Source organism: Limanda limanda, chromosome 9, assembly GCF_963576545.1.
Source record: "Limanda limanda chromosome 9, fLimLim1.1, whole genome shotgun sequence".
In the NCBI taxonomy this organism is placed as follows: domain Eukaryota; kingdom Metazoa; phylum Chordata; class Actinopteri; order Pleuronectiformes; family Pleuronectidae; genus Limanda; species Limanda limanda.
Window position 1 is genome coordinate 22,735,776 of NC_083644.1, and position 16,404 is coordinate 22,752,179.

The 16,404-nt window shown below is 39.5% G+C and overlaps 2 protein-coding genes across 2 annotated transcripts in view; one reads left to right on the plus strand and one right to left on the minus strand.

Moving 5' to 3' along the window:
* Nucleotides 1-869: 869 nt before the first annotated feature.
* On the minus strand, nucleotides 870-9,298 carry anapc4 (anaphase promoting complex subunit 4). The gene is made up of 28 exons (XM_061078274.1): nucleotides 9,075-9,298; nucleotides 7,836-7,951; nucleotides 7,637-7,742; nucleotides 7,410-7,542; nucleotides 7,240-7,314; nucleotides 7,126-7,152; nucleotides 6,988-7,032; nucleotides 6,809-6,893; nucleotides 6,345-6,452; nucleotides 6,062-6,232; nucleotides 5,922-5,986; nucleotides 5,713-5,755; nucleotides 5,468-5,544; nucleotides 4,925-5,025; nucleotides 4,792-4,843; nucleotides 4,632-4,687; nucleotides 4,431-4,477; nucleotides 4,288-4,344; nucleotides 4,116-4,172; nucleotides 3,931-4,024; nucleotides 3,707-3,804; nucleotides 3,247-3,308; nucleotides 3,119-3,154; nucleotides 2,928-3,029; nucleotides 2,770-2,847; nucleotides 2,484-2,633; nucleotides 1,440-1,563; nucleotides 870-1,222 (listed from the first exon to the last, which is right to left on the minus strand). The coding sequence occupies exons 2-28, from the start codon at nucleotides 7,941-7,943 to the stop codon at nucleotides 983-985; spliced, it is 2,397 nt and encodes a 798-aa protein (XP_060934257.1). The 5' UTR covers nucleotides 7,944-7,951; nucleotides 9,075-9,298; the 3' UTR covers nucleotides 870-982.
* A 3,338-nt stretch (nucleotides 9,299-12,636) lies between these two features.
* The window catches only part of palld (palladin, cytoskeletal associated protein), a 57,184-nt gene continuing 53,416 nt past the window's right edge, over nucleotides 12,637-16,404 (plus strand). Inside the window, exons 1-2 of the mRNA XM_061078370.1 lie at nucleotides 12,637-12,782; nucleotides 14,131-15,123. Coding sequence (XP_060934353.1) covers nucleotides 14,132-15,123 — 992 coding nt within the window. The 5' untranslated portion in view covers nucleotides 12,637-12,782; nucleotide 14,131. The remainder of the gene's footprint in view (nucleotides 12,783-14,130; nucleotides 15,124-16,404) is intronic.

Consider the following 16,404-nt stretch of genomic DNA (forward strand, 5'->3'; position numbering starts at 1 on the left):
TGGTGATGTAGTAACTGGATCCTGTTTTGTAATAAGTTGTTTTAAATGAGAAAAGAGATAATATACTAAAGTAGACTTGCCATTTCTGATATTGTTAGTTCCCTGTAGCTCTGAAGTATTTTTTTATTTTTTGGGCCTTTTCAGTTGTCACTTAGTTTAAATGTTATACTGCATTTTGTTCTCCAAAGTATTATTATTTTAGATGGTAGAATCAATGTGCACCACCAACATGTGCATGATCCATTCATACAACAATCCGCTCCTTCATGCAGAATCTAAAGATCATAAAGGTTCTGAATAGTGTTTCTAAGATAGTGACACAGCATCTCCATCAACTTCTGACATCCCTGAAGGAGCGATGGTCCATGTTGCTTGCAGCATTTAATGTTTGCTACAAAACACCACAACCAAATTATAATAAAATATCCATTAATGTATCTATTCTATTTATTCATTAATTATCCAATTATAATTATTTAAAATTGTACAAGTTAACTATTAGCAACAGTGTTGGTGCAGTTTAAAAATGTACAATACATTAAAAATGTACTGTGTATGAGATCTCCTCGACCTTTGACGACTAAATTCTATTCACTGTCTGAGTCCAACTGAACCTTTGTATAAGATTTAAAGAAATTCCCTCACAGTTTTTCTGAGATGTTCCATTCACAAGACCAAACAAACGTGTTTATTAGGTAACAGTCCCCTTTGAACACCAAATTCTAAACAGTTCATTCTTGAATACATACTCTCAAGGTGTTCTTGAGATATCTTGTTCACAAGACTGGGATGGACTGACACTCTGACAACATAACGCCGTCTGCCACTGCCTGTCGCCAGCATTGAGCCATAATAAACCATCCAACAAATATAAACACAATCCTGTTTATTTTCTAATACAAACATATTTTTCAAAAAAACAAACAAAAACAAAAGATGGAGCCAAGTCCATTGTTATATTGCTCCTTCCGGTCTCTCAGTCTTAAGAGAGTTCCAGGGCTTCTTCGGACTCCAGACGTTCCTCAGGTTTTTGAAGCCCATCTCCTCCACCCTGTTTGGCTTCACCTTCAGCCTCCACTCTCTCCTCTCCCTGCCCCTCGCTGTTCATGGTAGTTTCCAATCCATTCTGGTCGGCACTGGCGTTCTGTGAGTCGGCTCCCTCCTCATCCTCATCTTCTACATCCATCTCAAAAACACGAATGTGCCTCAGATTGGCACTCAGCTGCCAGGAAAGAAGAAATAAATGTTATAAAAATGAAAGCAGTCCACTACATGCATTCACCATCATGACTCTGCTGTCACAGAAGTTTGAGAGCATTAAAAATGGATCAGCTGAACCCTAACCAAGTACAAATCATCACACATAATATCCCACATTATAATCCCCAGGGCAGGCACTAAAAATACACTGGAAAGTGCTAGATATAAATGTGACTTACCACACAGGCTACTTTGCGGATTCCATTGACAGCTACAAATTGAGCCTTCATGCTCTCCAGTTCACGCCACTGATTCCCCGACACTAAGCCTTGGCACGGGATGTTACTGCTCTGCTGATCCAACCTGACAACAAAGGTGACATAAGCAATGTTTAAAATGTAGGCCTTGTCTCTGCTGTTCATCTGCTAGATTATATATTTAGCAAGTGGGCAACATTGTATTACCTCCTCCATGGAGGTTTTCATCTGCGTTTGTTAGTTTGTTAGTCAGCAGGATTACACAAAAACTACTGGACATTTAACGTTGACAGGTCGTTTTTCAATATTTTCTATGTTTATTGTTGATTATTATGAATGAGTATTCTATTAAACTGAGAAACAACAGATGTACTTATTATTGTATTTTCAGAGTGGTGAGAGTTAAGGCAGGCGCATGCTTCTGCGTTTACACGGGCCCGGAAGCGCAAGCGCCCTTCCGGGCCCCTTACGTGCCCACGTATCCCTTCTTACGTGCGTCGCCCAATTTTTCTAACTAGAGGGCAAAGCTCCGTAAGCCTCACGAAGTCCGCAAGGGTGTGATTGGTCTGCTAAATACATCCTTTCAGGAGTTGCATTTCTGGTTTCATGCCCCATAATACTGGCGGAAACCACGGAAGATTTAGATGAACGAATATGGACCAAATAGAAGAGCGTTTGGCAGAAGAGATCCGAAACTATGACCACTAGTATAACCCGTCACTGACTGGCGGATTTGTCAGCCAGAAAAAGGCTATGAGGAGCCGCTGTGGCGATCTAAATAAACGGCTCTTCTTCGTGCCACACGAACTTCGACAAAAAACATTACTCCGCCTAGTGGTCTGGCGGTGAATTGCTTTGCATCAAGCGCAACCCTTCAGGGAACTATAAATTAAAACGAGTCCCACGACACAGCTGCGTGAAAAGCCGTAGACACCGTTGCAGAAGCTTGCGCCGGCCTTTAGGGAGATATCACTTATAACATACACACACGAACAAATACAAACAAACACACAGACACACACACACCTCAGGTTCGGCTCCCAGCTGAACTCGGTCTCACAGCTCAGCGTGGAAGCAAGAGGCAGCTGAGCCAGGAAACGTCGACTGTTGTCTCCTTCTGCTCCTTGCAAGACTACAGTTAGCATTTCATCGTCATAGAAACGAGCATCTAGGCACCTGTAAAGAAAATGAGACCTTTAAAAAGAAAATCAAAGTACACTGTGGCTGAAACATTTTCACCAGTCGAGGAGTTTGGTGGTGTTTAGGTCTGTTTCACAAATTGAATGGTAAGAACGTCATGAGAGGAACTCACTGGGCGGCAGCGTTATCATCATCCGCACTGTCAAGATGGTGGCTAAGGTCAATCGACATGACACTATTGGGAATATGTCTGCGGAAGGAAGACAAGTATCGTTGAAAACAGATAAATTACACACACAAAGAAAAACACATGTAATGTCAGAAATGTACCTGTTTGGGTCTGTTCCTTTCCGTAACAGGTAGAGCTTACAGGGTGAAATGTCTGGCATGCTGAAGACAACATAATGCATTTTGGCCTTCTTGTCGTTCCATCTGTAAAACAACAGAAAATCATGAATACAAAGAGGTCTTTTACAGTTTCAGATTATTGTGAATCTCTAGGATGTTTGTGTTTTACGTACAAAGAGGGGAGTTCAAAAAGTCGTGGGGTGGTTGAGCTACAAAGACAAAGGACATGAACAAGTGAATACAACTTGACAAAAACTTTCAATAATTATAATAATAATAATTTCAAAATAATAGTTCGTACCTCTCTGGGACAGTGTACAGCGGCAAAAGCAGAGCCTGTTTTACCGATTTCCCAATTACTTCCTAGATACGAACAAAGCAAAATGTAAACTGAAAGAATCATTTTTACTAAGCACCTCTAAAGAATACATGTAAATCATCAGAAACACAAAAAGAAAGTTCAGTCCTGTTTTATTCAATGAGAGAGAATTACCAAAACATTATATTTACTGGTCTTGACCAAAAAGCTGTGTTCTGGCAAAAGGATTTACAAAATGCTGCAAAGTCTGTCTTAAAGCCTCATTTTAGATCCTCAAATTCCCTCAGAGATTGAACATAGCTGATCTCCTAAATGCTCATACGTCTAGTATAATGAAGAGGAGAGTTAACTGGGCCATGAATGTATCACGTCCTTGACCTTTGTAACGACGTGCTTAATTCCGATGGTTAGAAAAAAAAGATATGAATCAGTGAAAACTCACAGCAGGTTTCTGTAAACACAGTTCAATCACATTCTCCATCATCCTCTTGACAAAGTGCAAAGACTTTTGTGGATATGAAGGGAACAGCAACGGGCTCTCTAAACAAAACAAGTCAAACACGTTCTCTGTTAGTCATGAGGGTTGCATTTTTGCCATATACATCCTTTTACCTTGTTCCAAAATGTAGAATCAAATTACACATTGTTAATTCACTATTTACATACCTTTCAGGTGTGTACTCTCCTGCAAAAACTTCAACCACTGGTTTCCTTTGTTGTTGGGCGGAGACACAAGGTCCTCATCCTCATCTTTCAGGTACTGTACAAGTGCATATGAAAGAGATACAGGAATTAAAGATGCCAGCTCCATTCAAAAATACTCAAAACAGCACAAAACAAAAACCACTTACCTGACCAACTCGTTCCACATTGAAGTACTTTCCTTTGCGATCAAACAGTTCTTCATTCTGTTACACCAGGGAGAAATTGAACTCAATTCTAAAAAACAAACTCAACAAACAATGCTATAAATATAATACAAATGTATTTGATTGTCTGTATAGGGCTGTATGCTGGTCTCACCTCACTGAAATGCTCAGACAGGAAGTCAGCAACGAAGGCGATGTCCTTCTGAGTCATCTAATGGATAAATCAACTTGTTAGAAATGTAAACCGACACGTTAAAAAATAAAAATCACAAATCTTTCTCTTGGAAACGTCCTCACCTTGTTAAGCTCTGGTGGTACATGCTCCTCGCACATTCTCAGCATAGCTGTGTACAAAATGAAACAAAAGCAGTTTGAGCATAGACACAATAATTCAGAGGGAATACATGGGTTATTACAAACTATTACATTGAATGCTCACAAGGATATATGTCTCTGTATCAAAATCCACAAGTCAAACTCTATAGACAAACTTCTTACCTACGTACAGCCACCGAAAAAAGGCTTTGAAGTTTTTCATACTCTTGTCAATCACCCTGAATTACGTAATAAAAGCAGTCATTATACAGTAAGCATTGAAATAACATAAATATTATCAAAAGAATAAGAATAAAAGGGTTTATGAAATCTTCTAACTCACTGCAGAAGTTCGTTGGCTTTCAGAGAGAAGGATCCCACTGCCGTGATCGCACCTGAAAACACAAAACACACATGTGGCTCTGGATGGTAAAAAGCTGAATTTCTCCTCATTGTGCAGGTTAGAGAAATGGTACCTTCTATAGCTGCTGAATCCAGACCGAGGGGCTCAAACTTCTGCTTCCATAGGGACATGCCCTTCACCTCACTGAGGTGATACAACAGAGCCTCAGAGCCACTGCAGTGACGAAAGGGAGGAAGAGTTTACATGAGAGACACTCAGGCTGCAGCAGCACTGAGGACATAAGAGCCTTTCACAGACATATGGGCACCTGCATATATTTTGGGCGATATAACAACTTTTATTTTACACAACAAATGATTCAGAAAATATGTTCATTTACGTACTTCAAAGTAGTTATTTTCTAGTGTCTAGTTTTTTTTATTCTAATTAACTTCTATAAATTCTGATAATTTCATATGCATTTAAAATTTACTGAGAACTATAAAGCCTCAATCTTATTTGTCAAAAGGGTTTGATAAAGACATCTCAGAAATTACCAATTTCTTTTAATAATATATACATCGGCTGATATATTGGTATCAAATTAGTTTTTAACCACCTTTGCATCAGTAAAAATCCAGAGCTTCTACTGAGGAGAGAGAAAAGTTGAGAATACCTCTGCAGGTGGCTTATGACTAGCTTCTGGATGCTGGAGTAAGAGGACTCGATGGAATGGCCAAGCTTCTTTAGGCCCTAAGAAGGAAATTAAAAAAATAAACAAATGAGGTGGGACTTTCAGCTTTACCACCAAATGCATCTGTGACACATCAGAAATCCTCTCAAAAAAATTTAAATCAAACATTAGAAGGAAAACGAATGTTCCACCAGATGAGTGAATTGTACACAATTTCTTTCTCTCACCTTGACAGTCAGCTGGTTCATGAGGAGAGCCTGTAGTTCTGGGCTACAGGGACACAGAGCGCAAATGTTGCATGAGTTTTTCGTAGAGCTAAAACTTTTTTAGCTTTAGAGTTGAATTATTCCAAGATATGGTGCCACCAGATATTTACAAGATAATTCATGACATCATAATACACAAATACTAACAGTAGAAATTGATCTTTTCTCACCTTGATTGTCCCCACAGCAAAAGCTCCAGAAACTCATCTTGAACCTGGGTGCTTGTGTTTTTCTCCTTTGGAAATAGAAAAAAAATTGTTGCATCTCTCTTAGGTTTAACCAATTTGATCAACAACCTACGAGTACTGACCTGGACAAACTTAGTGAGTCGAAGGTCCATCTGCATAAGGATGTCCTCCCAGGCTTCACACATACATGTGAGTGAGAGATGCAGGTACTGAAGCAGCGTGGAGATGTGGGTGAACTTGCGCGCCATCCTGGTGACTTCAGGCAGACAGTCGGACAACAACCCTGTGTCCAGCTGGAAGACAATTGTAAAACAAAATGGCAGACAAGCGCGTAGATTAAGGCATGAAGAAGATAAAAATACAGTTTACAGGAAAAGGAAAATGAAGACACTTGATGCATATTACCTGAATGTAGCAGATCGTCGGGTTGTTCTCATCAGATCTGACCTCTGTGATGGCAGAGAGAGACTTGAGATCACTGGACAGACTCAGGCTGCGACACCTTCCAGATACCTTTAAAGCATGAGTCAAATTTAAGATTTAATACACAATTTAAATATGATTCAAATCTAATATAGACTTTTTTATTTAACAGGTACAATTCATCACTGTTTTCAGCTTCAGAATTATAATCTAAAAACTTTTATCCATTAAAATTGTTTTGTGAATTGTGAAACGTTTGTGAAACATATGTTTCCGTTTTTCAGACTAGCACGGATTCTACAATACAGTGACATTTAATGCTAAATTTTATGATGAGAAATATATTAACATTATTTAATTATAATATAATAATAATTCATCAGTCTAATTTATCCAAGACTTTAAGAGGATGTAAAAGACAATTCTTAAGAATGAGTGAGCCTTACTCCAGTTAAAGTGGCAATCTTATACATCCCATAGGCATAAAGCTCCACGAAGCCATCTTCTCCCCCGAGAACTAGTACATTCAGCCTGCACAGAAACAAAATGGAGAAGTGAAATAATTATAAGACGCTAAAAAGGTAAACAAATTTTGTGTGCTAATTAAATATTAAGTTTAATGTACCTGACTTCTCCCAGAAGATTCATTATTTCATCTGACTTTTCTTCACTGTAACACAGATCAACAAACAACTCAGAAACAATCAAAACATACATTACATAACTAATATAGGATTGATATATTATCAAAATTCTGTCTCACCTGAAGATCTTTGATGTTGTGCTATAGCTAGCAAAACAAAAGTTTAAACATTATATTTAGTCAACCCACGATTTGCTTTATTAAAATCTGACGTGTAAATAATGCTACTGTAACCTCTTGGGGAGTGCTGGTAATTTGGGAAGAAAAAGTTTAGATTCATCTTCTGAATTGTAAAAGGAGCTGAGAACACTGAAACACATAAAAAAAGACCAATAATTCACATTATTCTTGAAAATTGAAAGTCCTTTGTTCCTCTAGTTTGATCCCGGTGCCTTAACACATACCTGCTCTCCTCCGTCACCTCCATCCAGTGCATGCAGGTCACAGGGTTCTGCATCGGAAACACATGTAGAATCTCTGCTTTCTCCACACCACACAGGACCACCTGCTTGGTGTCTCCGAGGCTGAAGGCCAATACTGAGGAGGCATACGAGAGGATCAAAGTATAACAATGTCAAGATCAAAGCAATCAGCAATCCAAAAAGAGGCAATGTAAGTAGTCATTCCTTACTTTTGCCATCAGGTCTCCAGGCGAGAGCAGTGATCTCCTTCCCAGTATGCTCACTGGGTGGTAAACTCCAAACCCGCTGGAAACTGGCCAAACGATGCAGCAGCAACTATGGACAAATTGGAGCCATGAAATTAGAACCATAAAACTCAACATTAAAATTAATATTTTAGAATAAAATGAAAGTTTTTGTTTTTTTTACCTCTCCTGTTGTGTTGGCCAGAGCAATCAGGTCCCGTCTGGGAGACCAGGCCATACACAGAACAGGGTTAGGAAGCTGCTTCTCTCCCACTTGGCGAAAGGCAGGCATATTGATAGCTGGAAAATGTGAAAAGTGTCAATAAACACATGAATAACAGACAGTAGCTTTCAGTTTCAATTATTACATGTTCATAGAAAGTTTACTTTAAGAAATTATCTTCTGTGACCATGTATCGCTGTGGTTGGTGCCTGAGGAAGACAGGGCTGTGGAGTATATGTCGATATGTACGTACGTTTGCTTGTGAGTTTACACCGGAGTAGTACATCAGACATTTTGAATACTTTTGTTTATCTTGTGACTGAAACTATTAGTGAATTAATCAAGATGTTTTGACAACCAGTCCATTGTCTGGACAACATAAATCTTGAAATTACTTTGGGCTTTTAGACTGACTTTTTCAGACAAAATCATTTATCTGGTTTTTGAGAAATATGAATCAACACCTCTCCTCGCAAAAATCAGGCTAGGACGTTTAATGCAAAAATGACAGGGAAAAATAATAATTTCACTCTAAATTGTATAAACTCTGGACATGTCTAGACCATAAATGTGTCTAAATGTTTACATCATGCTCCAGACTAAAACTCCAGGTAAAATGAAGAAAATGTTGAAAATGTTTAATTACGTAATGTTTAGGAATGTGATTTTGTTAGGTCCTTGATTCTACTTTCTAACCAGATCAACATCAAATTTATTATTTTCCTCTCTGCACAATGCCTCATCCCTCAACCAAGTTTAGTGCACATCTGTTTAGTGCGTTCTGCTCAATCCTGCAGACAAACACATATGAAAACATAATTTGTTAAAACTGATGACGGAGGACACTATTGCTTTCATCTCTATTGACTTGTGGTGGGTGATATGAGACAAACCCTATTACTGAAACATTATACAATGATCCTGGCGATAACCGGTAGTAATGCGACCTTTCAGACGAATATCATGACATTACAGTAAATCCCAGAGGGGAAGTAGCCTGATGTCACTTTAAGTACAAGCTAATAGTTTGCTGTCTCCCTCAGGTCCCAGATAAAAGCTGCACACATTGTCTTGCAGGAATACGAAGACATGCAAGTAGCCAGTAAAACAGTTTTAAGTATAATGTGTTTATACAAGCTGTATAACGAACTAAACAACACAGCGCTGTAAAGCCAAGCTCCCGGACTGTTCCTCACTTACTGGGTAGAGATGTCAGATGAGGAGCCTCAGTACCAGTGTTAGCTGCTCGGTTAGCAAACCGAGGAAGCTAATGTAGAGAGAAGCTAACGGCTACATTCACGGAGCTGGACGCCATTGCCAAAGAGATAATAACCACGACACGCTGTAAGGACATAAAAGGGTGACAAACACACACGGGTAAGTCCAGCAAAGTATTTAGGTTTTCTTCATGATGTTTTCACAATTACGCGGACGGCGCCATGTTTTTACCGTCGACCAATCACTGCTGAGCAACGGGAATCGTGAGAGGACAAATCTGTTCGCAGGAGGAAACGCAACTCCTTAATACGTTAGTCAAATGAGAGGGATGAAGGAGGTTTTCAGGGATGAAGGAGGTTTTTACTTTAAAAACACTTTGATCAATAATTCCAGAGAGACTGATATGCCTGTGTTCAGGACCTCTCAAACTATCAATGTACTGAATATCAAACATATTTACTGTATAGATTTGGAGATTTTTCAAAGTAAAGTCCAACATTTTCACTGTGGAATAGATCATTTCAGGATACTTCAAAGTACTGTAAAAACACGTTGCTCAATAAGTTCAGAGAGAGACTGTACACATGTTGAGCAAAGTGTTTTTACAGTACTTTGATGTTTCCTGAAATTATCTATTCCACAGTGAAAATGTTGGACTTTACTTTGAAAAATTGTACACATTGTACACATGTTGGACTTTACTCTGAAAAATCTCCAAATATATGCAGTAAAAGTGTTTGATATTCAGTATGTAGGTAGTCAGAGAGGTCCTGAACACAGGCATATCAGTCTCACTCTGATATTCATCATCTTGTTCTATATTCTAAAAGACTGTTTACTACAAGTTTGTGGAATGCAAAACTGTACATTCTTCAAGTTAGCTTTAATGCAAAAGCATTCAAATACTCTCGGTAAGTACATTCACTACTATACTATAATGGTTGACTTAATGTTTTATACATTTATCATATAAATATTGATATTTCCTGTATTCATTAATTGTTTGTAGTTGTTGACAGTATATATAGATATGGACAACAATTCTCCACTTCCGTTCACTTTACAAAAATAAAGCCAAAATGTCATCAGCCTTAATTTTGCATTTACTAAGAATATGTCTGTCCCCCTCCCAGCCACTAACATCGAGATCCAGATATTTTGGCTTCACTTTTGGAGAGCCGTCATGTCGTTCATCTTTATACACAGGGAGATGAGATACACAAGGTGTATTTTCACTTTGTAACTCCATAGTCTTTCCGAATAGAGATGAAGATACACCCTCATTGTGACCATTAAAGGTAACACACACTCTACTCAAAGAGCAGCAATGCAGACAATCCAACTTCAAAATGAACAGATGCTTTGTTAGTGCATGGGTACATTTGGTGCATCAGACTGTCAATGCTGGATGTAAATCATACAGGGTATAATGTGATAATGTGATTGTTTTAGTTAGCTTGTGATTTGTGCTGTGTGTTTATCTAAATCCAAGAAAATGTTCTCCTTCGAGGACAAAAAATCCTTGACCTTAATGACTCTGTTGGCATGATCATGAGCAAACAAACCAAAATACTGGTTAAACCAGTGATAATAACATTTAAAGTAGAGTACCTACTTTTGCACTGAAGTGTTTTTGCTAACAGTAAAGAACATAAATGCTGCAGACTCAATATTCCATGAAAGAGGGTCTGTGCAGTGATACTGGTGTTTGCTAAATTACTGTTAATATGAAACATAAAACCCAGCTTCATGGCCTTGGTGATTCTCCACTAAAATAATAATCTCTAGGATGTTTTCTATTTCTCCACTGTGTGTCAGGATAATGTCTTCTCCCCATCATGTTAATATGGGTTTATCATGAGAGGAAACTCTGAGAAATACTGCAATATATTTAAACACTAAGGAATAGAGCTGTGGTGTGCATATGTGATATAAACGTGCTGGAAATGTTCCACCCCTATTTTTACATGAACCACAAACAGAGAGTCGCCACTGAATAATAAAGTTAAGAATCATTTACACTATAGTTCATGCTAATTGGGGTAAGAAGACAAGTGAGTATGATTTTAATGTGTGTTTGTTTATGTGTGTGTGTGTGTGAGTGTGTGTGTGTGTGTGTGTGTGTGTGTGTGTGTGTGTGTGTGTGAGTGAATGTACAGTAGACAGGTATTACAGTGGAAATTCCTTCCAAACTTGTCTCTGGCACTCAGCTGTAATCTATAGTTTGATGATGAAGAACCAGAATAACTCTGAGAGCACAAAATGTGATTGCCTAGAAATAGACCATGCGAGGCTGTGTGGGTCTTCGACTGTTTGTGCCTGTCTGACTCTGGAAAGCCAAGTGGGCCATCTATCGCCTCTGTTTTTACACTGATTACAACACTCTGGTGAGGCACAAGAGGTAAGGAACATTTTAAGGACTTAATAGATCAAGTACGTAATAGTGATCGTGTACAGATGCACACTGGCAGGGATGTATAAATTACATTAAATTACAACAAAGTTTTCTTTCTAAGTGGGTTGATTTTTGAATCAACAATTTTTTTTTCAGATCTGACAATACAGAACAAATATACAGTGCGACACACACATTCATCTTTCAAAATTAATAAATAGTCGCAACAATAATGGAGCCAGACTCAGTAGCAATTTAAACTTAAAATGACAGGCAGATATTCTAAAACAATATCCAAATAATTGGATGGAAAAGGAGAAACCAAAGTCGTCCAACCGACCATCTCCACTTATTGGCTGGCCTACACCATGTTTGATATTAGTGGGTGTGAAGGAGTGTGAGATAGGAGAAAGCGACTTCTGGATTTGAAGGCTGTAAAAAGAGGCATTTCAATTTAAATCATTAAAATGAAGGTGGTATATGGCCCCTTTGGCTTTCCATTATTTTGACCTAATACTAAACCATCTTTATTTGATTCTAAATAATATTTGTTGTCTGGGCAGAGAAAAGCACTTATTCAAACTTTTACATGCTCCGTCTAGACAGGAGGCATTGACCTGGACAAACCCACAGCTGAACCTTCATCTCAGCTCTAGTTATTAGACAGGTAGAACAGACATGTGGGTGGTCCGGGGTCACGGGTCAACTCAGCTAGTGACACTGACAAGCTCCCGTCACGTCACTGTGTCATATTAGACGTCTTCACTGGGCGAACCTTAACCAGCCAATAATTGACTTATTCAGATGGATGTTTAGTGTCTTTATTACCCTAACGTGAGGCAGATGCACACTGAGGGTTGTGTTTTGTTACATCAACAATTCTGCTGGTTAATTGGTGCATATTAATGGTGTATGGTGTCAAATATTACACCTTGTTTATTGTGTTTCATTAAATCCTGCTTATGTGAAAAATGTCACTGCTACCGTCTGTTCCCCTGGACTACCACACCACTCTCTCTCCTCCTGCCAGTATTCTGGCTGTGAAACCTGAGCCAGGGGCCAAATATAGCCCCACACAGTGAGCAGATAGGGACCGGGACAGATGGGACAGCAGGCCACTGCAGAGACAGTACGCAATTGGACCCTGAACCTGAGAGGTCCTGCCGACAGTCTGACCAATAAGGCTGCTCTTCTAGGAAGAGAAGCTTCTTTTTTGGCTCATTCTTACTAAATAAACACGATAAACCTGGAACCACAAAACCCAGAGAGATTTTGGACAAAAAGCCCAGTTTAAGGTAAGTGTTCCATTTCTTCTTGTTGATACTCTCAGCTGCTTTCTATAGTCTGTTGCCAAATTCATTAGCAAAAATATGACTTAGAATCTCATGTAACCTGACAGCCATTTTAAATCATAGTCTTCATATAGGCTATATCAGCCATAACATTGTGTGAAGCTTTGAAGCTGTCATGTTTTTAAGTACACGTTTGATTCATTCTCAATTAAATGTCTGTTTATATTAAATATTTGAAGGTTTAGTAAATCAAGGACATGATATGAAGTAGTGGAAACTGTAACAGCGCTGACAGTCATTAACATTTTGTCAATCAGTCTCAATTTTTCCACATTCATATTTAATCAGCTTGGTGCCGTCGTGCATGTTCTCTTTAGACAATGAGATGTCTGAGGGACATTGTCTGGGTTTAATGCTTGAACCCAGTTACTGTCAGTGAACGCTTTTGCACGTCCAGTCTTACCTGTGAGTGTGTTCGAACGTAGGGACCGAGTTTGAAGGGGTTGTGTACCGGGCTGAGGGTGGGTGGGGTTGCAGTGCTGCTGTGAAACATAGCCCAGGAGATTAAAAATAACAACAGCTGGTCTTCAGGACACCATGAGGCGCCGAGTGTGTATCGGCACCAATAGTTTGTAGTGTCAAGACTTCAGAGATCACAAACACTTGTGACCTATATTACAGCTGATTTAAAATGTGAGACACTTACATGTTAATAGCATCAAGTGTTATGAATGTGAAGCCCCTCCTCCCCTGTTTACAAAAAAGCAAGGCTATATTTGTACAGGGATTTATTCTTTCTAAGAATTAATCAAAACATATGTAGTTAGATTTATATTTGATCCATTACCTCCTTCATGGAGGGTAAGTTTCCATCAGTGTTGAGGGTAATGGGACTGTTGAGCCTTTACGGAGGTATGCGTTCAGCTGTTTGAGATTCTAGTATTTATTATGTTAATGGGCCTTGCAACATCAGTTCACTGACTGTTTCTCTCCTTTGGTACAAAGCAGTACTTCTGTTCATGCTAAAAAATAATCAGTCATCCATGCATCCATTATTTACCACTTATTATTTGAAAAAAGGATTTAAAAAACATTCAGAGGCTTTATCCATTAATCCTGTAATTAATCTAATAAAGGAAAGATTCAGCAGAGTGATGGGTTAAAATGTCCTCACACAGACAGAGCGAGTAATGCCAGTCATGTTGACTATGACCTCAGTAAAGGCCTTTGCTAATACCGACCAACTGTGTCTGACTCATCCTGCCAGCTCTGGCTGCTCGAGGGAGAGTGATCGTCCACAGTGTAAACATGTGTCATTTTGGAGGCTGATGAAAGTTGATGTGTATTTCAGGATGCAGGACGGGAGTTGGAACCATCCACTCCCCTTCGCTCTGCTGCTAAAAGACTCAGCAGCAGGCGGGGCATTGGAGGGTGATGGAGGTGTGTTTTCTGAGGCATCCTCCGATGGGGAGCTCTACCTGGACCCTGTGGCAGAGCAGGATTCTGGAGACGGGGACTTTGCAGATCTCACTGCCTTCTTAAGTGCAGAAGAGATTAATCATAGTCTGGACCTGGCCCGGGAGGCCTTTGGTGACCCATGTGCATGTGAAGATCCAGGCGCCTCTAAGCCCACACCCCAGGAGCAGGCTCTCCAACCAATGCCCCCCCCTGCTGTGAACACCCAGACCACTGAAAACCTCACCACCAGCTCAAACGTACAACACCAGACCAAACCCCCCGCCCCAGATGACAACGGAGCAGGTAGAGTCTCCTCTAACCAGAACACTGTCCTCAGCAAACCTGTACAGGTGTCCAGTGAGGCTCCGTCCTCTGCTCAGAAGGTTGGCCGCCACAAACCCCTCCAAACACTTTATAAGCAGGATAAACCCAGGCTTGTTCATGCAGACCTGGAGCTGAACGATCGTGTTTCTTCAGCCACAGAGTTCTGTAGCCGAGCCGCAACGTTCATTGAGGAGCTGTCGTCCATTTTTAAAGGTTCTGCTCACCTGGAGCAGCAGATAGAGGACGACTCCTCCTCTCCTGACAGTGGCTATCTGTCTCCCAGGAGCCAGGGGCCAGTCCCCCAGGGCTCCGTCTCTGCTCCGTCTCTGCCTCCTGTCCAGCAAGAGCAGACACAGTGCAACCAGACAGACACGGGTCCCCAGCCTGGGGGGCCGGTGGGAGTCACAGCTGCAGTAGGGTACCAGCACTCTGGAGCTCCAACCACAACCGGACCCCTGTCCCCTCCTCAATTCCTCCAGAAGCTGAAGAGTCAGGAGGTGGCAGAAGGAAGCCCCATCCGTCTGGAATGTCGAGTGACTGGAAACCCACTCCCTCTCATCAGGTAAATTTGACCCGATTTGTATGAATTTGATGTGAACAATGTGAGATTTGACATCTGCTGTTTGCTTTTGTAACAGTTTTTGTGAAAAACAACATAGTTAAATCACTACAGAGAGAGAGTTGAGTAGATATTCATTTCAATATTATTACATGAGTAATACACCTTTATATTTTTTGTGTTCCATTATTTACAGGGAAAGAAATTCAGAAAGTAATATACAGGTCTTATAAAAATGCATTTTGTGGCTGTTCCAGTGACCATTGCAGTGGAAAATGCTTTTTTATCTAATTCATATTTAAGCCAGTATTCCAGTTGGTTGAGGTGAAATGATTGACAGTGAAAATATAGAAAATAAACCGTGGGGGAAATAGATCATATGAAACTATACTTAATAGCTTATTTATTTATCAAAATACATATAATTGATTATTCTTTCAAATTATTTAATATAGTTTGTATAATTTATCTATTAGTTCTTTAGTGATTGCAAATGTCTTAGTTGATTCATTAATTGATTATTGGCTTTTTTTTCTCTTCTGACTTATAAGTCAGTACATTAAGCGATTAATGATAGAGATTTTCACCACATCAAGAATATGAGGGAATTGTTTCCTTATTCATTTTCTCATGTCTTGTATTCAGGTGGTTGAGAACATCATTTGCTTTGACCAGGATCTGATCTGGTAGAATTTTCTCAAACTAAATTCTGCTTTTGTTGATGTGACAGCAGCAGTTCACACACAACAAAAATGTGTGAATGCAGGATCCCTGTAGTTTTTTTTTATAGTTTTGACAGTTGTTGATGAGTTGTTCACACTGCTGGTCAGATGAAGGTGGGACACTGTGTAGAGCAGCTCTCTCTCTTTGCTGTTAATTTGTTTATGATGTGTTCAGCAGTCCTGGCTCCATCTCTTTGATACTGAAAAGCATGGACACTACTTCAGTTTGTTCAGACATGTTTAAGGGAACTGACATTTATGATTGTGTATAATTTAGAGACAGACCAGGAATAATTGTTTAACCATCACATTTGAGCTTTGTCAGACTTGTTTTAATGAAAATATTAACAATAATCACATAAAGATGAACATATAATTACAGAACAGAACTAAAAAGATTTCTACAAACATTATTAACACACAGATGACATTTAAAAACAAGTGGCTGCAGTGGAATTCTTTTAAATTCAATGCTTCGACCACACTTGGCGGAGGTGAGGGCATTGTGGCATTGGAGTGTCATTCTAGTTAGTCATGGTTTTGAGATATGTGTCTCAGATTT